The 27895-nt window shown below is 43.4% G+C and overlaps 1 protein-coding gene across 1 annotated transcript in view; it reads right to left on the reverse strand.

Annotated features, from left to right (window-relative positions):
- Positions 1–19879, reverse strand: part of TMEM179 (transmembrane protein 179) — a 52256-nt gene extending 32377 nt beyond the window's left edge. Inside the window, exon 1 of the mRNA XM_029597408.1 lies at positions 19578–19879. Coding sequence (XP_029453268.1) covers positions 19578–19879 — 302 coding nt within the window. The remainder of the gene's footprint in view (positions 1–19577) is intronic.
- Positions 19880–27895: the final 8016 nt, after the last annotated feature.

Below are 27895 nucleotides of genomic sequence, written 5' to 3' on the forward strand. Positions count from 1 at the left end.
GGGAGGCCCATACTATGGCTATACCATCCAATAAAGAGAGGATGTAGGTCATTTTTGTCAAATCAACCAGGAACAATGGTGATTGCAAGGAAAAATGCTTTTGGCACTAGTTCAGAAAACCCCAGCATTGTTTGGGGTCCCTGGTATACTGGGATGGAGCCAGGAGTTGCGGTATGGGACAACTGGAGGCCACGGGCGGTACAGCACTGACATAGGAGGTGTGGAGCCGCTGAGGTGATGAGTGCATCCAGCCATATGGAGAACCAGTCCATAGATGCCACCAGGATTTCCAGGATTTTTTGCTGGACTTGTAGCTTATGGGCGAGACCTGGGATGACCTGCAGGGATGACCTGCAGGGATGTCAAGTCCACCAGGTCCATGGCCTCAGCAATCTGTTGTACTCATGGACCCTTAGGCCAAGGTGGGGTTGACATAACCTGCAGAGAGGAACCCTGCAGGTCACCTCCATAAGCAGGCAGACCCAGATGAAGCAGAGGCCCAACTAGAGCTTCACCCTTACCAGCCTACGTTCCCCTCGGGTTGAACCATTGGGTGCCAGGTCCTGCAGATTTTATGTGGAGGCTACTGCTGATGACAATTGGGTCCGTTGGGACAACTGGGTCAGAGTAGGCATAAGAGAGGCTTGTCCAAGGGCAGACAGAGGTCTGTGGCAGTCAAGGAGATCCAGGAATTGGGCAATGGTCAGTGGCAGATGGCAGTGGCCAATACAGAGTATCTGTCCAAAGGGAAAGGTAGGACAGGTAGGCTAGGCAGGAAGGCACAGAGAGGAACAAACATGCAGTGAAGAGACAAAGACTGAAGCTAAAGGATTGAAGCTGAAGAACTGAAGTTGAAGTCAAGGGTCACTGGAACTGAAGAGAAGAATCACAGAAACTGGAGAATGAAGACAAGGAACACAGGAACTGGAACCAAGGAATGCAGGAACAACACGCACCACTGGAACTTAGGGATACCTGTTGCTGAGGCAGCATGGAAGAGAGAGCTCAGGCCTTTTATAGGCCTGAGCCTGTGAAGTCATCAATGGGTGCCTCAGGGGATTTCCTGCCATGGGCCCTTTAAGAATCGTGATGTCGGACACGCTTGCCTAATGGAAGCCTGGCTGGGAATCAGCAGCTTTCCTCTGTGGAGTGCATCGGCAGCATCCAGGTTCAATGAAACACAGCATCCTGCTGAACAGGCGAGCAAGGAGCTTGGCGGGGTCAGGAGCTAGAGGTCATCGGAACCAGGGATGAGTGCAGCAGTTCACAGGAGCAGCTCATGGACCAATAAACATAACAATTTTTGTATATCTGGAGTTCTGTAAGGTTCTTCATTAGCAGCTACTCTTTTTAATATTATTTTATATCCTTTAGGGACAATTTTTACCATCCCTGCAGCTAGTTTATAACATATACGCGGACAATGCCTAACTTTATATGCCCAGTGATACAATTGGGGAATTCCCTGCTGCAACTTTTGATAAGCCATTTTTTAGAGTCAAGAAGTGATTTGCTGATAATGATTTAGTTTTAAATTGTGAAAAACCTGGGTAAATAATCTCATCCTATTCTTTCAGAACCTGTTACTGTGGTCGATGTTTTTCTTTATCTGATGAGATTTGTGATTTAGTTGTTATTATTGACTCTAAATTAGTATTGAATGTTCAAGTTAAAAAGTTACTATAAATGCATTCTTTAAATTGTGTCTGATCAGGCCTTTAAAGAATATTCTGTCTCTCCAAGACTTTTGCTTGGTTGTGCAAGCATTAATAATGTCTAATTTAGATTATTGTAATTCTTTTAATTATCGTGTTTCCTAAATATCTGATGCATGGTTTGCGATTAGTACAGAATGCTGCTGTCAGGACTACTTTTGGCATGTCTTGTAGAGAAAGAATGACACCTTATTTGAAAGAATTGCATTGGTTGCCTGTTCCTCAACATGTACATTTTAAATTGCTTACATTGCTTCATAAAGCCCTTTATCAAGAATCTCAATGTTTGAAAGACAAAGTCTTTTGGTATGTTCCATCTAGGTCTTTCTGTTCTTCATCTCAATGTTTATCATCAAATTGCTCATCTTCTGATTATAGTATGAATGTAACAAGGACCAAAGCTTTTTCAGTTTTTGGTCCTACATTGTGGAATTCTAATTCTCATCAAGATTCGCAGTCAGCCTGATTATTTAAAATTTAATTAAAATGTTAAAAGTATTTTATTTGAACAAGTTTTTATGAGGTAATTTATATTAATTTTTTCAGATCAGACTTGTATCTGTTGTGTTTGTGTTTTATTGTATTAATTTTAAATGTATTATGCATGTATTCTGTAATCTGCAATGGATCAAATAGAATTGGGGAATATTTGAATTCTTAAATAAATAAATAAATAACAGTAATAAACTTTGAAAAATGGTGGCCACCAAGCCTGGAGCTTAGGCCTGGTGGCTCCTGGCCACCACTACATCACCAGTGTTAAAATTGTAAGTTCTGGGGGGATCCAGAGAATGGGCTAGGGTGAGGACTGGGGATCCCAACTTCCAGGGGCTAATGGGGAGGGATTGAGGGCAAGGCCTGACCGGGATATTTAAAAACAATTTTACTTTTTTTTTCTTACTACAGCTGCTTCCAGTATGGCGAGGGAGTGGGACAGAGTGTCTATGGAGACTCCCAGGGTTTTTTCTTAACTTTTAGAGGGATTACTTGGGACCCAGTAGCAACTTTAACCCTAGGTTCCTGAAACATTGGGACGTGCGTACTGCGTAGTGTCTTGCTGCTCCTAAGGAAAGCTCGCTACAAAGCTTGAGTTGTACCTAACTTCAAATCAAAAAACGCTGCTTGCTGATTTTTATGGCATGCCGCATTATTTGATTTGCATTGTTTAGGCTATTAATGAACAGATTAGCATGCATTGGCTAGTCAGCTCATTGAGTAATGTGAGATATTTTAAATACCTTATGTTATCCCTGCATTAGACCATTTATTGCATGGTAAAAGCATTTACCACCATGCCTAACACGACTGTGTGAATGAGCCCCTAAGATAGATCAGAACCAACTGTGTTGAATTCAGTTACAATTATATACCCAAAATAAAAGGAACTCAAATTTAATACAAACTTATCATCAAATTATGTAAAACACTAGGGACAAGCACTGTTCATAAAGAATCCCAACAATGTTCCTAAAAATATATACCCACAATTCTAATTCTTATCCTTAAATCCAATGAAACTACATCCATACCACTCATGCTGAGGCTTACTGGATAACATAATGCTACCAAACATTCAGGAAACTTGCCGGCTTTATAATGTTTGCACATTCTCACATCACTTTTCCACCAGACCTATTCAAAGGCCTAAAATCAAAATCTTTACATACTTACAAATATTGTGAGTGTGTTTATATATGGATGACATTGAAACTAAGTTTGTCTATGATTCCATGTATGCAAAACATGTGGTCACATGAAAATGATTCATAGACAATATATTTTTTATTTGGTCAGGATCAATACAGGAGTTATTGGAATTCACGGGATGACTAAATCACCAAGATGTTAATTTGAAATTTGCATTTCAATATCATCAAGTACATATTTCATTTTTGGATGTGGAAGTGAATAAAGAGTTTGATCAATTGTTGACCACAGTTTTTTAGGAAATAAAAACTGATAGAAACACACTTTTGCACTACACTAGTTTTCACTCGCTTAATCTTAAGGACAGTATTCCACTTGGGCAGTTCCTCCATCTTTGGAGGTTGTGCTCATTGATATGCATTACAAACATGGGCTAGTGAATTGTCTATGCACTTTAAGAACCATGGATATACAAATAAGTTAATATAGAGAGTAAATAAGCAAGCTCTCTATGCAAATAGAGAAAGTTTGTTATCACTGGGAATAAACTACCTATGACTATTTTGTATGTGCAATTCCTTTTTCAAATCATCCCACACATATTAAAAACATAATTTACAAACATTGGTCTATTCTTCAGGTTGACCAGATGTTTGCAGAATATCCGATTTTTGCTTTGCAAAAAAATAGATCTTTATGGGATCAACTTGTTACGACAGGTTTGTCTACTTGATACATAATACTTAGGTGAGAGTATTGCTTCAAGTGCTTAAGTCAGGAAACATTAAGGGGCAGATTTTAAAAGCCCTACAAGCGTAAATCCAGCTGGATTTACGCTCGTAAGGGGGTTACACGCACCGAGCCTATTTTGCATAGGCCCGGCGACGCACACAAGCCCCAGCCATCCAATGCTCCTACCATGTGACAGGGGCCGACCAATGGCACCGGTAGCCCCTGTGACATAGTAATTCCGGCAGCCGACGGCATGAGTGCAGTAGATTGCTCCTGGACCCCCTGCTGGACCACCAGGGAGTTTTGGTAAGTCTTGGGGGGGACAGGAGGGTGGGGGTTGTAGTTAATTAAATTTTAGCTGGGAAACGAATAAAAATGAACCATGAACTTATCGGGGGCCCCCCTTGCCGAATGCAATGTATCTGCCCCCAACGAATACGAATACCGAATGCAACATATGTGGTCCCTCTGCACGTCCCTATTAGCTGGATCCAAACTGGTAAGTAACAAGCACCAATAGATAGCTGCTCAGTATTTGGTGGATGATTTAAAATTCTTTGTTATTTGTCAGGTGAATGTTAGACAAGGTGACGATATTGTGGGCATGGACCATTAGACCGAAGTGGAGTTGGCGCAACCTGCAGGGAGGAGCCCTGCAGGTCCCCACCATCGGCAGGCAGAGTCAGATGAGGCAAAGGCCCAACTGGAGCTTCACGTATACCAGCCTACATTCTCCTTGGGTTGAGCCTTTGGGTGCTAGGGCCGGCATGTCTTAGGTGGCGGCCTCTGCTAGTGGTCAGAAAATCCATTGAGGATGCTGGGTAGGGTTAGTGGCAGGTGGCATTCAGAAGAATCCAGAAGTCAGGCCAAGGTCAAAACCTGGTATCCATCCATAGCAAAGGTGGGACAGAGAGGCAGGACAGGAAGGCAAGGAGCAACATAGGAGGCAAGGCACATTGAAGAACTGAAGAAGGACCACAGACACTGAAGATGAAGGACAAGAACCAGAAAGGAACGCAGGAACTGAGAAATGAAGAGGAGGACCACTAGACAAGAGCACAGAAACTGGGAAATGAAGACAAGGAACTCTGAGGCAACTCATGCTCAGAACGTAGGGAGACCTGTTGCCGAGGCAGGGACCATAGAGAAGCAAGGGTCTTTCACAGACCAGCGCCTATGAGGTCATCAGTTGTGGCTGCGGAGGGTTTCCTGCCGTGGGCCCTTTAAATCATGAGAAGTCAGGTGCGAGTGGCCTAGGGGAGACCACAGAGTGTGTCAGCAGTGTCCTGCTGTGAGTCACATCAGAGGCATTGGATCTGGTGGAGCATGGCGGTCTGCCGCGCGGCTGCATGGGAGATCCTTGACAGCACTGGTCATGGCTCAGGCCCGGAGGTAAGTGTAGTGGTCCACGAGGTAGACCCACGGACTGTCAAACACAACAGGTGACATCTCTCAACTATTGATACGTAAAGAACAACGATTCATTTATAATTGGGACACATTGGAAATGACGGGGTTAGATCATGAAGTTAAATGGGTGTAATTTTTACAGCTCAAGAACAACTGATATAGCCTGAATTTACTGGTTGGTTTAAATTCTGGCAGTTTAGCAGTAGTGCGCATGCACGGTATGTTGGTGTGCTGTTATGATTGGTTTGGTTCATGAGAGTTATATATCAATATTCGTTCTTTGTTGGCTTGGTTCATGAGAGTTATACATCAATATTTCTAAATGTGTATTGATTTTGATTTTAGGTCTCTGAGTAGGTCCAGTGGGATCATGATTTGAGAGTGTACAAACATTATAAAGCCATAAAGTTGACTGAATGGATGGCAGCATGAGAGCCAGTAAGCCTCAGCATGAGCAGTATGGGTGTAGTTTCATTGGATTTAAGGATAAGAGTTAAAATTGTGGGTAAATATTTTTAGGGGTTGTTGTCTCTATGAGCGTTTTCTCATCTGACTTCTAATGAGATAAGTGTCAATTATTTAAAGACTTTTATATGCATTTAAAAAGAAAGACAAAAAAATGTTTTTTGCAAGTTTGCGATGAACTGTTGAGACCTATGATTATTACAGATTGGGAACGGCAGCTCATTTCAGTGATACTAGTTACCACTTTTAAATTAGAGTTTTGTACTCCCATTTGTCTATGAAGGTCTCTTGAATGATATTACAATTTACTTTTTTTGTGACTTTGAACGTATATAACTGTGTGCTCTTTTATTCACTTTTATTTAATTGCCACAGAAGATATAAGGATTTTCTCTACAGTTATCTCTCCTATATATTTTTAGGAACATCGGTGAGATTCTTTATGAACAGTGATTGTCCATGTTAAGAGGTACCATGCTGAATTGAACTGTAGTAGTTTGGATTTCAGCCTTGCTGTGAGGCATCTTTTGGATCATTGTTTGGCCATGTTGCATCAGTGGAGTGGTTCATTTTTTCCCCCTGAAGAAGCTGTGTCTGGTGAAACAAGTGGGTCTTATTGCTTGTTGAGGTAACATAATAAAAATGTTTGGAAATATGTATATGGATGCATCATTGTTTTATATGTTATTGTATTTTTCATGTGGACATGTTAATGTGTATTTGTTAATGGTGTGAATGATTATAAGTACACTTTTTAAACTGATAGTATTTGATAATGTATTAATAAAGTGTTTTATATAATTTGATAAGTTTGTATTAAATTTGGGTTCCTTTTATTTTGGGGATAGATAGATAGATAGGTACTTTTTGTAACTATGTATAATTTATCTGTTTTTGTTTGACTTTGTAAACCGTTATGATGGCTGAACCGAATGACGGTATATAAAAATGAATAAATAAAATAAACAAATAAATTGGTAGATTAGATAGAGTGTGAGGAATCTGTATGTATCTTCAGATGTTGGTTAATACCTGAGAATTCAGATACAAGTCACAACCACATCAAACATCTTTGACAAGCTTACAAAGTGAAAAAATATATTTCATCTTGAGTTAATAAAGTCAAACAGTAAAGCTAATTAATACAGAAGAGTGTATTCTCCTGTCTTAATAATCAGAATGGCTGCCGGGTTGTCATAGAAAGGAATCGATTTTGAGATCAACACTTTCATGCCATTTTAGTGGCATTTAGTGAAATAGGTCACTGTATGGATTAACCATGAGTGAAGAGGATGGAAAAAAAAGAACCAGCTATTTGGACAATGCATGATTCTAATTATCTGGTCATGGGGTAGGAGAATACTCCCTGAGATAATAATGAACGTAAAAAATCAGAGTGCTCAAAAGCAAAGCAGGATTAACATGTATTAACTAAAATTCTAAACCGAACAATCACAAAGAGCCAAAAACGATCTAATTATGAATCATTCAATCACAAACAAAAGGTATCGGCTTCAACTAGTACTATATCTGAGTCTTTCTCCATCCATCAGAATATTTGAAACGTATCAAAAAATGTGATTTTAAGATAGAAACGGGATCGCATCAGCAAGCCTTTTGACGACGTGCCTGGTGCTACCAAGCCGTCCGGTCTTATCTATCATTTGCGACCCGTATATTGATAGAAAATGTTCATACTTTTGATTGTTTTATCAATGTGTCTATGTAAAATTAACTAAAATTCTTCCATAATTATTTAGGCTACTCTTTCTTTGAATGGAAAGGTCTACCTGGAACTCTTCTTTCTCTGATTTGATCCATCAGTAGCATAGCCAGAACTGATTTTTTGGGTGGACCCAAAGTAAACATGGCTGGGCCATAGGCATATAAGTCTGAGCCCTACTAGTTGTATTCTTGTTGATAAATCTTAGCATGCACCCTACAATGGGTTTCTAAATAGTCTGCAACAGCTGTCATGATTCATGAATGACACTTTAAAATATTTTAACTCAATCATTTCAAGCACTTACCAATATTAAAAATGCCTTATTAATCTGTATTAATTTATTCTATATTTATTACAGTTTATAAATACAAAAGAATATCATGTAAAAGCAAAAAACACATACATCAGATCCAATTAATCATGTAATAAATATCAGTGGATTCTTTCATGAATCCTCTTTACAGAAAGGCAGAGATCATAACTACAATAAAATAGAAAGAATCATAAGAATCATAAGAACAGATGCAGAACAGAACTAGGAAAGATTACATTACAACTCAACAAGAAAAAAATATATTCAAACTCTGGAATCACCTTAGCAAAAAAAATCCCTCCACTGCTAAACATTTTGTGAAGTAACAAACCTCTATGAAAAAAAAAAAAAGACCCCTAAAATCTTGCCACACCATACAATCATAGCATTGACTCTTAGGACTCAAATAACAGCAACCTTATTTCTGAAAAAGCAGCAATGCAAGCCCTAGAACATTAATACACCACCTACTGGGGTAGTAAAACAAACTGGACTACTACAAACCTCTACAGAAATACTGCTTCTCAGTCACACATATGGAGAACACAGACCAACCCTTACCTAATACAGAAATAAAGGACTATAAATTAGAAACAGAAACATGCAGACAAAACTGAAATAGAAAGCCTGAAAAGCCAGACTCTGAACAGTGGAACTGTAAAGAAAGAGCAAAATATGAAAATTTAAGAAATGCACTTTTCCAAAGATGGCATATTCCAATCAATAAAAATTCTGAAGATACATATTTTTTTTTTTATCTTTGTTGTCTGATCTTTTCATTTTTCTAATTGGTTAACTTGGTCCTGGTCTCTTTCTTCCATGTCTCCCTTGTCAGCCTTTTCCTAATTCTTTTTCCAGGGTCTCTCTTCTCTTTCTGTTTCTTCTTTCTCCTCCTAATGTATTCCATTATTCTCTCTCTCACACGCACACACACGCACACACACACACACATACACACAGGCTCATGCTTTCTCTCATAGACTCCTTCACACACACAAGCTCTCTTTCTCTCACACACACACACACACACACACACATACATACACACACACATTCAGGCTCTCACTCGCTCTCTCATGCACATACACCCCCAATCTCCCATTCTTTCACACACATCCATATACCCATTCTCACCCACACACACTCTGTCTCCCATTCTGACACATGCATACACACACACACAGACTCCCACTCACACATACACACCCAGACTCCCATTCTCACACACACCTCGGCTCTAATTTTCTCTCACACTCACACACATACACCCAGGCTCCCATTCTCTCCCATACACACAAACTCCCAGGCTCCCATTCTCTCACGCACACACATCCAGGTTCCCATTCACACACACACATACACACACATGCACAAGGCTTCTCCTTTGCCACCACATCAATGGGCTCTAAGGTGGCCTTACTGCAGTAGGTCCTCTCCTTCGCCACCACGTTGATGAAATCACAGTGGTTTTCATGGAGCAGGCCCTCTTCTTCACTGCCGCAGGGATGGGATCCCACAGCAGCCTTACTTTACCAGGCCCTCTCCTTTGCCACCACAAGGATGGCATCGGGTCCTCTCCTTCTTCATGATCCACAGGGACCATTCTTCAGGACTTTTCTGGCATCAGATGGCCCTGATTGGGTGGGTCTGCGCCCCAAGTTGGTGGACCACAGCCCACCCAGGCCCACCCATGGCTATGTCACTGTGCTCCATTAGCACTTCAACCAATTTGAAATCTTAGCTAGGTTGATCTGCTCCAAGCAGATGTATTGTGCTATATACTCTTAAGAGAACATGAAAAGTAGCTTTCTTCACTCACAGGCTGATACAGTACAGTGCGCTCCGGTGGAGCGCACTGTTAACTGGCATTTGGACACGCATTTTCGACGCGCTAGCATTACCCCTTATTGGGTAATAGCGCGTCAAAAACGCGTGTCCAGCCCCCCTCCCCCGAGACTAATAGTGCCCGCAACATGCAAATGCATGTTGATGGCCCTATTAGTCATTCCCGTGCGATACAGTAAGTAAAATGTGCAGCCAAGCCGCACATTTTACTTTAAGAAATTAGCGCCTACCGAAAGATAGGCATTAATTTCTGCCGGTGCCAGGGAAGTACACAGAAAAGCAGTAAAAACTGCTTTCTGTGCACCCGCCGACTTAATATCATGGCAATATTAAGTCGGAGGTCCCAAAAGTTAAAAAAAGTTAAAAATAAAAAAATAAAAATTTAAAATGGGCCCGCGGCTCGCAGGTTGAAAACTGGATGCTCAATTTTGCCGGCATCCAGTTTCCAAACCTGTGGCTGTCAGCGGGTTTGAGAACCAATACCGGCAAAATTGAGCGTCGGCTGGGGACGCGCTAGTGTCCCTAGCGCCTCTTTTTACTGCGGGCCCTAATTTAAATAAATTAACTTACTGAATCGCACGCACAGGAGAGTGGCCTGTGTGTGTGCCGGGAGAGCGGGCATTCACCCGCTCTCCCGCAATTTTTACTGTATCGGCCCGAATGTTCTTCTAGTTGACACATAGTTGAAAGCTTGCTAATTCTCTTCCTCCCAAGGCAGGTTCAGTTGCAAGTTGGAGAGCTGCCAAAGCCTTAACACAGAAAGAAAAAAATTCTTCTTTCTCCTTCTAAGGGTGTATACCTTAATTGACAGCATTACATTACAGAATTCTGTGGAAACTAGAAATGTGAATCGGAACCGGAATCGATTCGGATTCCTTTTCCGATTCACATGTGGTTTTTTTTTCATCGGGCCCGATCACGGTTTTGTTTATCAGCTGCGCCCGAGCCGATAAACAAAAAACCCACCCCGACCCTTTAAAACTAATACCTTAGCTTCCCCCACCCTCCCGACACCCCAAACAACTTTTTACAGGTACCTGGTGGTCCAGTGGGGGTCCCTGGAGCGATCTCCTACTCCCGGGCCGTCGGCTGCCACTAATCAAAATGGCGCCGATGGCCCTTTGCCCTTACCATGTGACAGGGTATCCATGCCATTGGCCAGACCCTGTCACATGGTAGGAGCACTGGATGGCCCGCGCCATCTTGTGCTCCTACTATGTCACAGGGGCTACCAATGGCACCGGTAGCCCCTGTGACATAATAAGGGCAAAGGCTATCGGCGCCATTTTGATTACTGGCAGCCGATGGCCCGAGTGCAGGAGATCGCTCCTGGACCCCCGCTGGACCACCAGGGGCTTTTGGCAAGTCTTGGGGGACCCTCCTGCCCCCACAAGACTTGCCAAAAGTCCAGCGGGGGTCTAGGAGCCATTTTTCCCGCCCTCCCCCAAAACAATAAGAGAACCCCCATGATCAATATCGTGGGGTTTTCCTATCGTTTTGGTGGAGCCCCCGATTTCTGACGATTTTGAAAATATCATCCGATATTTTCAATCGTCCGAAGCCCGATTCACATCCCTAGTGGAAACTAGTGGCCAGCTCTATGCAAAGTAATGATAGGTTGGGGTAATTTTTGGCAACGACAAATTACTTTCACAAATCTGATTTTTCGAAGGTCATCAAAGATCATAATATAACATGCTTCAGTCACTCCAAGAATCAGATTTGCTTTCTTATTTTAATACTTCTTATTTAATTACCAGTACACAGACACCAGAAAATGTTATTAGTGAACTAGTTGTCAAACTAATCTTTAAAATAATCAAAGTATTAGTGCCATGAGGTCATTTTTTTCAATCAGCCTCAGTATTACCAAACTGATCAAGGGAATTAGAAGGGATGCACACAATTTTACCCTGGCCTGATTATAAGATGTTGTTCAAAGGAATGCTCTCAACTCGTTCTGCCCGGCCTCTCATACCTTAGAAAACCTATGTTTACTCAGACCTGTAACACAAAGTGAGTTTCTGATTTTGTTTATCCATAGATAACAACAAAGCCATAAAACATTTTTCTTGCATTCCATCCAATGAAAATGAGTGGTGAACCACACTGAAATCATGCAGACTGCCCATGGCTGCCTGCTGTTTCATAAAGCCTTTAGAGAGAGAATGAGAGGGGGGAAAATGGATGCAGTGCTTCATTCTGCACACAGTATCTAATTATTGCATATGGATTCTATTCTAAGGTCATGCTTGCTAGAAATTAAACAAAGTGAAAATGTTCAGTTTGACAACTTGTTACTTCTTTATTTTCCAGTACTTTAAACCCAGCCAATACTGGTGGCAACCCCCAGAAAATGTGAAGTGGATCCCCCAGGGTCCATGGCCACAGATCTCTCCTCCCCTCTCCTCTAGACCCAAGAGAAGAGATCTTGAGATTGGTATGACTGGCCACTGTGCTACAGCCAGTTTGGCAATGGTATCTTTAAAAGGTGATTTTAATGCAATGGGGTTTTTTAAAAGTTAACATCATATTTTTTGATGAAAAATCGTATATTTTAGGAAAATCATGCATTTACTCTTTCATGAAACAATGAAAGGTGACCAAAGGTGGCATCAGTGCATTCCTTATCAGCATACAAATAATAAGGTAGGTACCAAGCTGAACCCATATCGCGGGGGTGGGGGGATTGAAGTCACAGTGCAGGCAGGGCTTTCCCATCCCTCCTGTACCAACCTGCACCTCGAGGCAGATAAGGGTGGGACAGCAACAGCAGGGGTGGGATTCAGGGTGGTGGGTGGTGGGCAGGTACATAGATCAAGGCAAACCAATGGCCTGCTGAATACAAGAAAGGGGGCTGCTGGGCTGCAGCCATTTAAAAGGCCCACCGGCCCAGCCCTGGCCTCTTTCTCTCCTTTGTGGCTTTAGTTTTCTTCCCCTCTTCTCTGTCTCTTGCCCCTTACCCTCCAGTACTACATCTCAGTTTCCTTGATGGTCTCCTTGGACAGAAGTGTTCAGCGGCAGCAGCAGCAGCACGCTTGGCATTGAGCATCAGAGCCGAGTCTTTGCATCAGAGCAGGCAGCCAGTGGGAGCCTGAAGGGTAAAAAGGGTATTATATCTGGTAGGAAGGGGGGTATTTATGCAGGAAACCACCGGGCCATTGGTTCTGCTGCTGCTGCTCCACATGCCAGGGGTAGGGGGCAGGTACTAGGCAGTGATGGATCACTTGATGATAGAGGAGGACTAGAGCTTTGATTCTAGAGCTCATGCTTCTGTCCTGCATACTTGTGACCACTCTGGGTCAACACCGCAATGTGTCACAAGGGATGGTGGGGAGTCAAACGATGTAGAAGGGAGGATATGCTCCCCCCTTTTTCTATTGTTTATTAGGCCTTTCTAAGGCCAGCAGACTCATGAGGCCTCCACGGAGGGCTGGCATCTGTTCATTGTGTGGCAGCCATCTTGGGTCAGTGCTGCTTTGTCAACGGCCATCTTGAAGAGGTCGTCACCATACCAGCTACAGCATTCTCTAAGGAATTGACATGATGCAGCAGAGGCCAACTTTGGGAGAAACACACTATATTGGCAGTGGCCATATTATAGAGGTCTATGATGTTTTGCGGGGTTGGATCTGTTTCACCAGCAGCCATCTTTGGTGGGTAGGTTATATATTAGCTGCAACCATTTATAAAAAAAATATTGGTAGCAGCCATCCTAAAAGGGTAGTAGGGTCCACATTCATTTAGGATTAGATGCAGGTACAGCTGGCTGCAGACATATTTCTGAGATGGGAATAACATTCACTGCTTGTTAGTATTTCAGAAGATGGATGAGTCAACTAGTGATGGGAGCAGTGGGCTGTGAACTAGGGAGGCCTCTGTGCACAGCGCGTTTCTCTCTCCAGCACTCCTTATGGTTTGTGTTATATTTTTAAAAAAAAGAGGGGGGGGAGGAAAGAAGAAATTAAAGACAGCTGTGAGATGTAGATTGCTGAACTCCTGTATGTACTTTGCATTTTGCTTATTTTCTTAGTAATGAATCATGTCTCCCAAAGCATCAGTCAACAAAAAGCCTCAGGGCCTCATCAGTAGCAAAGGACATAGAAAAAATGATCACATGAAACATTGACCTATCTCCATGTTACCAGGGGAGGCTCCCTCAGCCTGCCAAATGTTATACGGTGTCAGTGCATTCCATTGAGCAGAAAGAACTGGAGGATCTTATTGACAAGCTCCATGATCAAGCTAAACAGCATGGAACCAGCTGGATGCAGCAGTACCTCACTGATAAGATGCCTGACATGGAGGCCAAAATGTTCAAGACTTTGCAGCAACAAGAGGCATTCCTCAAGACAGGAGGGAAAAATAGCCTGCTTCTTCATTGGAGTCAGATAGGTCTGACTCTGATTCCAGCAATGAAGAATTAGCATTAACTACTCTTATCAGAAATGCACTCAAATCATTTATTAAGAAAAATCCGCCAAGAAAGGCAAGATTAGCGAAATGGAGCATGAGGATCAGCATAGTAGAAGGAAGACTAAGACAAAAAAAAGAAGCAGACTTTCCAGCTATGTTTCCCAAGGTTAGAGCTGTGGAAGATTCTGTTTGTAGGATAAATATACAGAAAACAATTAAATAGATTTGGAAAGGGGAATTTATTAACATTTTCTCCTTGCTCATGAAAGACCAAGATGGGATTAATGGAGACTTGAGGGTCAAATCAGCTGGGTGTGATGAGAAAGGGGAAAAAAACCCTGCATCTATAAATACATTAATAATTGGATTTCATCTTTACATATATTCAAGAGCATGACAGTGGAGAAGGAACCAGAACAAAGTCCGTACTTGGTATGATATTTGGACACCATCATGCGCATGCACAAGCGCTATGGAGGATGGGCTTGGTTAAACTATGATATAAAACTTAAGAAGAGCATGTCTGAGGATAAATCCATCACATGGCATCATATGGTTAGATGAAATGATGCTTCAGAGGCACTTTAACCCTGACAGGTTATCCAGTTCTTCCCATTTAGAGCACAATAGAAATCTTAACCATAGCTCGGGGAGGTGAGTTTGCATGCAGTACAATTCAGACACATGTACTTGGAACCCCTGCAAGTTCTGACACATTTGTCGGAGTCCAAGAGATCAAAGGGGACAATTGTCCACCAGCCCCACTGATAATCTGATGTCACTAGCACCATCTCTAGTCAAGCTTAATGCTATAGCCCCCCGTGATATAGCTAAGTTTATTTACAATAGCTTTGCCTTTGGCTTTTCAATTTCTTCCCTGGGTCCTTCAACACTGTGTTATGGCCAGTCTGGCTTCAACGGTCTAGACAAGCCTATGAGATGCACAATCCTATGGGACCTGCATGGTAGTGATTCTGGCTCTTCTATGAACAATGATCAACTCACTGAAGGACTGCATTAGAGGCAAAGTTTTGACAGCTCTGCTCCTCTATTCAGCAATTTGGAGAGGATTAGGATACTAATGCCAATCCTAAACCAAACACTGATGTTAAATTCAGTTGATAGGCTGGTGTTTTCAGGCAAGGCCACCCCAGGATAGAATTGTTTAGTTTGGGCAAGGTTAATTTATGGTCTGTTATTTGTAACAATGTATATGTTCGTGAGTGACATTGTGGAGGGATTAGAAGGAAAAGTTTGCCTTTTTGCAGATGATACTAAGATTTGCAACAGAGTGGACATGCCTGAAGGAGTAGAGAGAATAAAAAGTGATTTAAGAAAACTTGAAGAATGGTTGAAGATTTGACAACTGAGATTCAATGCCAAGAAATGCAGAGTCGTGCACCTGGGGTGCGGAAATCCAAAAAAGTTGTATATGATGGGGGCACGAGAGACTATCATGCACAGAGCTGGAGAGGAACCTTGGGGTGATTGTGTCCGGTGATCTGAAGGTGGCAAAGCAAAGTGACAAGACGATAGCTAAAGTCAGAAAGATGCTGGGCTGCATAGAGAGAGAGGAATAACTAGTAGAGATGTGCTTCGTGTTTTGCTACCAGGTCATTTTTTGACTCGGATACTTTATGGTAAAGTTCGGTTTTCCCCGTTTAGTTTTTTTGAAAAAAAAAAAAACTAAACGGGGAAAACCGAAACCGGGCCAAAAACCGACGCGGGAAAACAAAGCTAAAAAAAACCCCCATCCCACGCATTTAAATTAATTTTAGTACATTACATACACCCCCCCCCCCCCCCAAGACTTACCAACATCCCTGGTGGTCCAGCGGGGTCCCCCGGGTGCCATTTGACCCTCCGTGGCGAGCCCAGTGTGCTAGTGCTAGCCATGCTCAAAATGGCTAGCACTCTGAACTACTATGTCACAGGGGCTACCGGCGCCATTGGTCAGCCCCTGTCACATGGTAGGAGAACCGACCAATGGCGCCGAAAGCCCCTGTGACATAGTATGGGCAAAGGCTATCGGCGCCATTTTGATTATTGGCAGCCGACGACGACATCGCTCCCGGACCCCCGCTGGACCCCCCAGGGATTATTGGCAAGCTTTTTGGCCAGCTTGGGGGGGCCTCCTGACCCCCCCAAGGCTTGCCAATAATCCCTGGGGGGTCCAGCGGGGGTCCGGGAGCGTTGTCGTCGTCGGCTGCCAATAATCAAAATGGCGCCGATAGCCTTTGCCCATACTATGTCACAGGGGCTTTCGGCGCCATTGGTCGGTTCTCCTACCATGTGACAGGGGCTGACCAATGGCGCCGGTAGCCCCTGTGACATAGTAGTTCAGAGGCTATTCGGCACCATTTTGAGCATGGCTAGCACTAGCACACTGGGCACGCCACGGAGGGTCAAATGGCACCCGGGGGGACCCCGCTGGACCACCAGGGAGGTTGGTAAGTCTTGGGGAGGGGGAGGGATCGGGATGGGGGGGGTGTTATTATAGTTAATGTTTGGGGTGGTTTTTAATTTAAAAAAAAAAAAAAAGTGCCTCTCTCCCCATACAAACCCGAAAAATGGATTTTCCCCGAAGTTCGGTGAAAATCCTTTTCGGGTTTCGGGGCCCCCGAACCAGGACGAATTAGGCAATTTCTTTGTAATTGCCTAATTCGTGATAAACGATTGCACATCTCTAATAACTAGCAGAAAAAGGGAAGTGAAAATGCCCTTGTACAGATCCTTGGTGAGGCCTCACCTAGAGTACTGTGTACAGTTCTGGAGATCTAAAAAGGATAGAGACAGGATGGAAATGGTCAAGAGGAAGGCAACCACAATGGTGGGGGGTCTGTTTCAGAAGACAAGGAGAGGCTGAAGTTCTAAATATGTATATCCTGGAGGAGAAGAGGTGCGGCGGAGATATGATGCAGACCTTCAGATACATGATAGATATTAACGATCCTCAAACTTCAAACCTTTTCCACTGGAAAGGAAACTGTAGAATTATGGGTCATGATATGAAACTCCAGGGGGGAAGACTCAGAACCAATATCAGAAAATATTTCTTCACAGAGTGGTGGTTGCCTGGAATGCTCTCCCAGAAGAGGTGGTGATGATGAGAACAGTTAATGACTTCAAAAGGGCATGAGAGAAACACTGCGGATCCTTAAAGGCATAAAGAAAGGGTTGGTGTAACATTTCTGCATGGGGGTAATCTGCACAGAGCAGCAGTTACCACCCGTAACAGAACACATGGAGTAATAACCTGCATGGAGCAGCAGTTACTACCCTTAACAGAACACATGGGGGTAACCTGCACAGAGTGGCAGTTACTATCCTTAATAAGATACATGGGGGTAACCTGCATGGAGCAGCAGTTACTACCCTTAACAGAACACATGGGGGTAACCTGCATGGAGCAGCAGTTACTACCCTTAACAGAAACATGGGGGTAACCTGCACAGAGTGGCAGTTACTATCCTTAATAAGATATGTGGGGGTAGCCTGCATGGAGCAGCAGTTACTACCCTTAACAGAACACATGGGGGTAACCTGCACGGAGCAGCAGTTTACCCACACGTTATTGAAGAAATGGTACAAGAATGGGTTCACATTCAGGGGAAAGGTAGAGAGGGACATTGCCCCACCAAATGCTTTAAATCACTAAAAACAAAATCCCAGCACATACTGTACTTAAGTAACAATATTTTATGAACTGTTTTTCCAATAAAACTGTTGCAGGTAAGAATTAAAGCTTTCTAATGGTGTGGCCTATAGCAAAGATCTCTGAAACAAAACAGTTGACAGTCACATTTAAGTTACAGATTGAAAACCCTTGATTAAGGGGGATGGATTTTGGGTATGTCATATGTTTGCAAGAAAAGGGAATAGTAAACTGGTTTATGCGCCAGTTCATCTTTACTTATTTATTAAATTATTTTAGTCGATTTGAATCATGCCTGATCAAATTAATGCTGCAGGCATTGTACAATTTAAAATGTTTCTTTCCAGGAATCACAATAACATAAAACAATTATTATCACACAAACAAAAATGTAATACAGACAAACTGTCTCCTAAGTTGTTAGGTACAACATAGACAGTAAAACCAATCACAGAGATGTGTTTCCCATTCCTAAAGTTTTTTTAATGTAGCCTACACAAAATGTCAAGGTTAGACTTTACTATATAAACTGTTGACAGCAACATAGGGTTAGACTTAGGAAAACTGCACATATTTTATGACAAATAACACTAATATCTTTTTGGACTATAATGAAGCATTTATTCAATGTTGCTTCTAGCAAAAAGGCTCCTTCATATTAAACTACAAAAAAATTATTCTTTCACTTTATCCCTCTCCTAACATTTCCTTTGATCACAATTCAATGGCAAATTTTGTCAACCCCTTTTAAGAAGGTATCAGTCTGAACAGGACCTTGACTTAGTAGTAAATGACTCTACTTTTTTACTAAAAGTGTGGAATGAAACATTGCCTTGGTCTGGTCAAGCCTAGCTTCATGTAGCCCAGCCTATGTAGCCCTACTACCCTCTGCCACTGGTGGAAAAGGCCAAAGTAGAGTTTATTTGCTGTACTCTGTCAGTCTAAAACCAAACTAATGGCAACTGGGGTGGAAAAAAAGAGCTTGGGAACAGTGGACAGAGGAAAGGTGGAGGAAAGCCAAAGCTCATGGCAAACAGCAGAGGAGGTGAGAGTGGGAGTGCAGGGGTGAGAGGGTGGGGCGGGTGGGGCGGGGGTTACTAAATCACAGTCCAGCCAGAATAGGAGTGCGGGGCAAGAAGAAGTGATGGAGGAGGTAAATCACAAAGGAAATGGGTGGGAGTGCGGGGGTGAGAGGGAGCAACAGGGATGGGTTAATCACAGAGCAGGAGAGAGGAAGCAGCAGTGGGGTAAATCACAGAGAAACCAGTAGCGGGAGTGGGAGGGTAGAGGTGAAATGGGGCAGCTGGAAAGGCTAATCACAGAGGAGTTGAGAGCAGGAGTTCATGGATGAGGGGTGGGTAGGGAGGTAAATCAGAGAGGAGGAAGGGATGGGGAAGGGGAGAAACAAGGGGATAATACACAGAGGAAGTGGGAGTGGGAGGGTGGGGGTGAAAGGCAGAGATGAGGGTTAAAACACAGGGGAGGAGGGAGTGCAGGAATGAGGGGGCATGGTAAGGGACTGTAAATCACAGAGGGCGTGAGAGTGGGAGAGCGGGGGTTTGAATCATAGAAGAGGCGGGAGCGCAAGGCGAGCAGCGCAGTTGGAGTAGGCATGCAATGTGGGTGGGCTTCTCGCCATCATCATCTACTCACTCATCGTGGCCTTTGGAGAGCTGGAAGAGTGTCCGCCAGGCTTGCACGGCAGCCACCAGCACAGCCAGCAGTGCTGCAAAGACACTGAACCTGCAGGCAGATTCCGGCCCCCACTCGTCTACTGTGAAGCGCTGCCGCTCAGCCGTCACATTTACGCTCAGCCACATGCCCTGGGTGAAGAGCGGGCACCTGCCCTGGAAGTCGTCACCATTCTCTGCCAGGGGCACCACGGCGATGAAGCTGAAGAGGAAGGCCAGGCAGTGGAAGATGCACTGGGCGAAGAGGAAAGTATTCAGTGCCATGGTTTGCGGCTCTTCCAGGTGTTCAGGCCGAGGCTGCAAAACGGGGTCTCAGCTGGGTGCCAAAGGCGGCAATTCCTGCTAAGAACAGAGAGAAGACCAGATCCCAATGTAAACCCAGAACGCTGGAAATAACTTGCACAATAACCTGCTTGCGCCCATAGCAATGTTAAGTCAGCCTTACTTCAGCACCACGGACAGCGCTAGTCAGCGATTCCCTGGGGAGTGGCCAATTGTATCCCACCAAAGCATGTGCCCCGAGTGTATGTTACTGTTAAAAAAAATATAGGGCTTCATTATAAAAAAAAAAAAAGTCCCCGAGGCCATTGCCCCTACCATGCAACCAAGAGCAAAACATGGATGCCGGCCGCATGGTCAAACAGGGCTACCTAGGAGGGTGGGTGATGGCCTGGCTCGGAGCCCCCGCCCAGAGTGCTCCCTGAGGGCTGGGAAGCAGGGACCAGGCTGCCATGCTGATCAATGGTCTCTGGACTTGGGTGGGCCTAGTGACCACGAGGTGAAAAGGGCCCCTGCTCTCAGACCTGGCCTTTTCCTTCTTTCTTTGCTGCCAGCCCGTGCCTGCCTGCCTGCTTCTCTGACCACACGGGAGTAAAAAATAAAAAGCGGAACATCGAAAAACAAAAAATAGTACATCCTTTCGGCTCCAGCAGGTACTCACCCTGTGCCGCAGCTCCCGGCTCAGCCAAGCCCCCCCGTCTCTGCTGCTGCCTTCTTCGGGCCGCCCCTGCTGGACTGCACCGGCTCGGTCTGGTGAGTGCGTCTGACGGTCTCGCGCTGAGCACCGCGGCCGGGATTCAGAGCCGCCGGCTCGAGCAGGGGAGCGATTTCCTTCTCAAGATCCCTGCCTCTGGTGCGGTGCCGGCTGCAGGCTCGTCGGAAATCGTTCTGCCTGTGGCAAGACCCGGCTTGGCTTCTTCCGAGCACGGACCGGCGGCCTCCTGTTCCTCAGAGCAGTGGCTGCCCCTGCAGCCCAAGCCGGCCAGGTTTTTTTCTGCTGGGCTCCTTCAGCTTTCCCGACCCCAGTGGTCTCAAGAATAAACAAACAAACATACAAAAAAAGCCTACTTCCTACAACAGTGTGAGCTGGGAGGGCCAAATAAAATTACAAAAAAAAAAAAAGGGATTCCTTTAGCTTTCCCCAGCTCCAAGAGCAGGCTGCAAGAACCAGAAAATCCTTGAAAATATAGACAGCTTTACATGATGCTGCAATGGCCTGATAGTTTAAAGAAAAAAAAAAGAAAGAGAAAATCACGTTTCTAGGCTGCTTCCCCACCCCCTTCTTGAAATGTGTGTGTATTTTATATATATATATATATATATATATATATATATATATATATATATTTCAAATGTGTATGTATTAATAATATATATACCTTTACACACCTCTCCAGATTGCTAGACAAAATAAAAGAAGAAAAGTTTTGACACACAACAATGCCCCATGCTAAGTGAAACCCCAAGCTCTAGCTTTGGGGGAGCCTCCTCAAAAAAACAGAAAGCCACATCTGAAAGGGCCCATGGACAGGGGTAACAAGAACTCTTCACGCCCTGCAAAGCCGCCTGCAGGTCGAGGGGGTCTCATAAAAGAAGCCCTTGGGGCAGAGTGACTCCCCAGTCACAGAAAGCAGCCCAAAAAAGGGTTCCGAAAAAGATTCCAAAAATGGCCCCAGGTGGTATGGCGGCAGAAGCAGTAAAAATGATGACCTCGAGGAGCTGATGGCTAACATCCGGAAACAGGCAACAGAAAAAGGTTATGGCATGGGTCCACCGATGTTGCCTCTCTGCACAGGAATGTGAAGCCAGCGACGACGAATCTTCAGTCAGATCCTCTTCAATCCCATCATCATCAGACTCTGGTGAATACCCACCGTCTGGGTTGATACTTTCTCTGACCTCTTTTGATAGCAATCGTAAGGCTTCTTTTCTGAAACTCATGAAGGAGGTATTTAAGACCCTAAAAAAAGAAAAAAAATCCAGGTGGAGGGATGATGAAGCAGATAAGAGCACCAGAGCAGATGAGATAGAGGAGGTATGGTCCCCTGCTTCCAGTGGAGGGGGCAAGCAACAGGCTTCACCCTCCCAAAAAAAATGTCTAGAATCACTGATATTCCGTGCAGGATAAAAAAAAAAGAAAATCTGACAAAGACAAAGGGAATATATTGATCTATTCTCTTTGTTACAACCAAAGCAAAATAATCAACCAGACACATAAAAAAAAGAATAAGGATAATAATGAAAAGTAAAAAAAATATTTAGAAATATCCAAAATTGGATAGCAGCCCTTCACGTCCTTTATAGTGTTGCTATTGCCAGAACCTGACCAGACCAGAGCCCATAGCTCATTAAGAATCAGGATGCATTGATGAAAGCTCACCACCAATATGGAGGCTGGGCCTGGTTGGATAACAAATTCAGAAAATGTATGGTGGAGGATAAAACAATTTTCTAGGGCTACTTGGATATTGTCCTGTGGGTCAAGCGAATGACTCCACTGAGACCTTTGCCCTTCTCATCCACCTACATTCCTTTAGGTGCAGGAAAACACAGACTTTCCATGCCCTTATTAGAGAGGTGAATTTTCACGCTCCATAATGCAGACCTGTTTATATGGGGTCACTCTTACATCGTTTAAGTAGCCAGAAGAGCCCCTAAGGGATCAACTGGACAATGCCTGGGCCTAGCAACTTCAGTGGATCAGATCCCAGGGGATGTTATGGGATCAGCTCCTGCCATCCTTACTACACAGAAGCAGGTGCTTTGCCTCACCAGATGTGTGGATATTTCATCTCAGAGGTAACAACTTGGTGGCAACATATTGTTATTGTTTGTAAGGATTTTGGGTGGATCCCTGGACTCTGTGGCTGCTGACCACATCCACGGGGGGGGGGGGGGAGTCCCGTGAGGGGCCACAGGTCAGGCTCAGCTTTAGGACACACACACAGTTAGATCTTTTATTAAACAGTATTGAAGAGCCACCAGAGGCGGCGGTAGTGAGCAGGAATGTAGCCCAGCTGGGCTTGTAGTCCCTCAGGCTCTGGAACAGCGATCCCACAATGGCTGTGCTGTAGTGGAGAGAAACTGAGATCGTGAATAAAAGCAATATATGCAGGGTTCAGGAATTAGAGATGTGAATCGTGTGATCGATCGTCTTAACGATCGATTTCGGCTGGGAGGGGGAGGGAATCGGATCGTCGCAGTTTGGGTTTTTTAAATATCGTGTAAATCGTGTAAATCGTGTAAATTGAAAACCGGCACACTAAAACATCCCTAAAACCCACCCCGACCCTTTAAAATAAATCCCCCACCCTTCCGAACCCCCCAAAATGCCTTAAATTACCTGGGGTCCAGTGGGGGGGAGGGGAAGGGGGAGGGCGGGAAAACCGGCACACTAAAACAAACCTAAAACCCACCCCGACCCTTTACAATAAATCCCCCACCCTCCCGAACCCCCCCAAAATGCCTTAAATTACCTGGGGTCCAGAGGAAGGGTCCCGGTGTGATCTTTTACTCTCGGACCTCCGGGTGCGTTGTAGAAATGGCGCCGGCTTTTAAATGGGCAATTTTCTCAGTGGAAGGGAGTGGACAGTGGAGTGCCTCAGGGATCTGTATTGGGACCCTTACTGTTCAATATATTTATAAATGATCTGGAAAGAAATACAACGAGTGAGATAATCAAATTTGCAGATGACACAAAATTGTTCAGAGTAGTTAAATCACAAGCAGATTGTGATAAATTGCAGGAAGACCTTGTGAGACTGGAAAATTGGGCATCCAAATGGCAGATGAAATTTAATGTGGATAAGTGCAAGGTGATGCATATAGGGAAAAATAACCCATGCTATAATTACACAATGTTGGGTTCCATATTAGGTGCTACAACCCAAGAAAGAGATCTAGGTGTCATAGTGGATAACACATTGAAATCGTCGGTGCAGTGTGCTGCGGCAGTCAAAAAAGCAAACAGAATGTTGGGAATTATTAGAAAAGGAATGATGAATAAAACGGAAAATGTCATAATGCCTCTGTATCGCTCCATGGTGAGACCGCACCTTGAATACTGTGTACAATTCTGGTCGCCGCATCTCAAAAAAGATATAATTGTGATGGAGAAGGTACAGAGAAGGGCTACCAAAATGATAAGGGGAATGGAACAACTCCCCTATGAGGAAAGACTAAAGAGGTTAGGACTTTTCAGCTTGGAGAAGAGACGACTGAGGGGGGATATGATAGAGGTGTTTAAAATCATGAGAGGTCTAGAACGGGTAGATGTGAATCGGTTATTTACTCTTTCGGATAGTAGAAAGACTAGGGGGCACTCCATGAAGTTAGCATGGGGCACATTTAAAACAAATCGGAGAAAGTTCTTTTTTACTCAACGCACAATTAAACTCTGGAATTTGTTGCCAGAGAATGTGGTTCGTGCAGTTAGTATAGCTGTGTTTAAAAAAGGATTGGATAAGTTCTTGGAGGAGAAGTCCATTACCTGCTATTAAGTTCACTTAGAGAATAGCCACTGCCATTAGCAATGGTTACATGGAATAGACTTAGTTTTTGGGTACTTGCCAGGTTCTTATGGCCTGGATTGGCCACTGTTGGAAACAGGATGCTGGGCTTGATGGACCCTTGGTCTGACCCAGTATGGCATTTTCTTATGTTCTTATGTTCTTATGTTCTTAACTACACGTAGCCACATACACGAATATATGCTGCTATGTGCAGTTGTTTGAAAGTTATCCTCTCTTATCTCCTGGCTTCAAAAAAGTACCTTGGGAGTTTTCTGCAGGACCAATAGGGCTGGCAGAACACTACATACGAACAAACTATATATTAAAAGGAGACAGCCTGCCATGATTTCTCTTTGCAGAAAGTTGATGAAGGGAGTTTAACCCTTGAAAGCTCCTGACAAATCTATTAAATTAATCCACTAAAACAGTATCATCTACAAGTTCTCTGTCGACCATGGTTTCTACATAGATGCATTGACTAACCCAGTAACCACATTATTTCACATAGACCATAAAGCATCAGTAAAATGCTACTGGCAATATTTGATATGAGAAGGGTGAATAGGATGAAATAATACAAACACCAATCACACTGAAAAACAATTTAAAAATAGAATTAGCAGACACGGTACAGAACCTGGGATTGATAGTAGACAGGGAACTTAATTTTAAAAAACATATATCATTAAAAGTAAGAGAGGGTTATGCAAAATTAATGCTACTAAAAAATCTGAAACCATTACTACCATTCTCAAATTTTAGAACAATTTTACAAGCACTAATATTCACAAGTATAGATTACTGTAACTCTCTCCTACGTGGACTACCAAAATCAGTTATCAGACCACTACAGAGATACTAGGGATGTGAATCGTTTTTTGACGATTTAAAATATCGTCCGATATATTTTAAATTGTTAGAGGCGCGATACAATAGGAGTTCCCCCAATTTATCGTCAAAAATCGTAAATTGGGGGAGGGGGGGAGGGGAAGGGGGAGGGCGGGAAAACCGGCACACTAAAACAACCCTAAAACCCACCCCGACCCTTTAAAATAAATCCCCCACCCTCCTGAACCCCCCCCCCAAAATGTTTTAAATTACCTGGGGTCCAGTGGGGTGGTCCTGGTGTGATCTTCCACTCTCGGGCCACGGCTGCGTTAATAGAAATGGCGCCGGCGCTAACCTTTGCCCTGTCATATGACAGGGCAAAGGTAGCGCCGGCGCCATTTTGGTTCCTGTCCCCCGACGTCACGAGCGCAGGAGATCGCTCCCGGACCCCCGCTGGACCCCCAGGGACTTTTGGCCAGCTTGGGGGGTCCTCCTGACCCCCACAAGACTTGCCAAAAGTCCAGCGGGGGTCCGGGAGCGACCTCCTGCACTCGGGCCATATTGCAAAATGGCGCCGGCCTTATGGCCGTATGGCTGGCGCCATTTTGCAATACGGCAATACGGCCCGAGTGCAGGAGGTCGCTCCCGGACCCCCGCTGGACTTTTGGCAAGTCTTTGAAAATTTTTGAGAAAAATTCTTAGTAGTATAAGCCCCTTTGTTTTGGGAGCTGAACTGTAGCCCACATCAAAATTAACACAATGCCAAGTAATTGATGGACAAACATAGCAGAAGTAGTTCAGTTTTAATAGAAAACTATGTAACATTGTGAGGCCAACATGTCCTGATCCTTAAGGAACCCATAATCTATACTGTGGAATGTGTGCGCTGTCTGAAGCAGTGGCGCTTACCATTTGCAGCAACATTTTAATTTTCTGAATGGCGGAGTACCCCCAAAGGAACAGCAATAAGGACAAAGAATTGTCATAGCATTATTTTCTCTAAAATGGCCCTTCATCAGGAAAACACAGAGGTCTTAAATTAACTAACTAGGACAATAGCTTGTAGACAGAGACATCATCTTTCTGCTCATCAGGCCTGGGTGTTTGGCAAGTTTAAATTTTACAAGTAAGGTGGGAGGGATTGCCATTTTTTCTTTTTAGAAATTCAATCTTCAGTTCTGCATAATGGATTGGAAGTTTTAGTGTCATTATCAGCATTTTAAGTAGTTTGGCACACATAAATATTGAATGGTGATGACTCACTTTTGTTAGTGTAGTGTGGGGATATTCTTCATTTTGTGACAGTTTTGTTATCTTCTTTCATTTGTGTAGTCCACAAATACTAAATGATGAAAGAAAAAAGCCAGCAGGCTTGTCTGCTCTGCCCAGTTATTCCTGTTCCATCCATGGAGCATAACCACTTGAGTAACTGCGCATAGTAGATTCTCTTTTTCAGTTCACACTCAGCACTCCTGCCCTCCCCCGTCCTCCTTGTATCTTCTTTTTTAACCGTAATATTCAAAGGTTTATTTAAATACACCATTTACTCCTCCCCCCCCCCCCCCCCCCCCTCCAATGAATTATGTGTCAAATAAAGTCATCAAATGTGTTCAGGTATTGAATTTGCACAGGCTAGTTGTGAGCACTCTGCACCCCATGTATTTATGGTGTGAATGTTGCAATGCTAATGTACGGCAGAACCTGTAAAAAGGATAAGGACTCTTTCAAATGATATCCCTGCCATCAAAATGCTTCTGTACTTTTGCCTAGGCACTCTATATCTATAGAGTATATCAGTAAGCACTGCAGTCCATTCAGCAGAAAATTTGCATCAATATGAATTAAATAATGAGTAATTAGAACTGGTGTTGATTGCAAAGTTCAATTTTTGGACGATTGCTGTTCACTGCTCTATTTTCTAATTATATTGATGTTCTATTTGATAATTAAACATATAATCAGGAACTTTGAAATAATTTTAAATGAAAAATAAACATTTCTCTAAGCCACTACAAATCAAGACAGCATGCAATAAAGAGCCAGCCAGAGGCAGAAGTAAAAAAGATGCAATCTGACTGCAAAAAAAAAGAGTTGGAATTACAGTACCTATATTCTTGTGCTACACCCACCAAAACTAAATTAGAATAATTAATCTGGAGAAAACGCACTTGAATGTGTTAGCTTGGTTCAAGGTTCGATAAACGTTTTTGAAGAAACCCGAAGCAGGATTTTACAAATTTGCTTTGGATTCGGTTGGCTCTTTGGGAGCTTTGGATTCGGTTGGCTCTTTGGGAGTTTTCAAAGATCCAAAGCAAAACTTGCCAATCTCCACCTCTGAATCTTCTTCAAATTCATTGGCTAAAAGACAGATTTCCCTGGAAGTTTTAGAGCAAATCTAAAAACTCAGTTGAATTCCAACCAGGCTAATTTTGACTTTTAAATTTTTTAATCACTATGAGTCCACTTTAAGAAAAGATAAAAGATTGAAAAACCAATATGAAAATCTCCCACATTTTTCTTTTGTATATATATATATATATATATATATATATATATATATATAACTTATAATCATAGGTTCTGGAAGAGACAATTGATTTTTAATTTTGCATGCATGTGTTGTAGAGCTGTGAATCGGAACCGGAATCGGTTCGGTTCCAGT

The sequence above is a fragment of the Rhinatrema bivittatum genome, chromosome 4 (genome assembly GCF_901001135.1).
Source record: "Rhinatrema bivittatum chromosome 4, aRhiBiv1.1, whole genome shotgun sequence".
Taxonomy (NCBI): Eukaryota; Metazoa; Chordata; class Amphibia; order Gymnophiona; family Rhinatrematidae; genus Rhinatrema; species Rhinatrema bivittatum.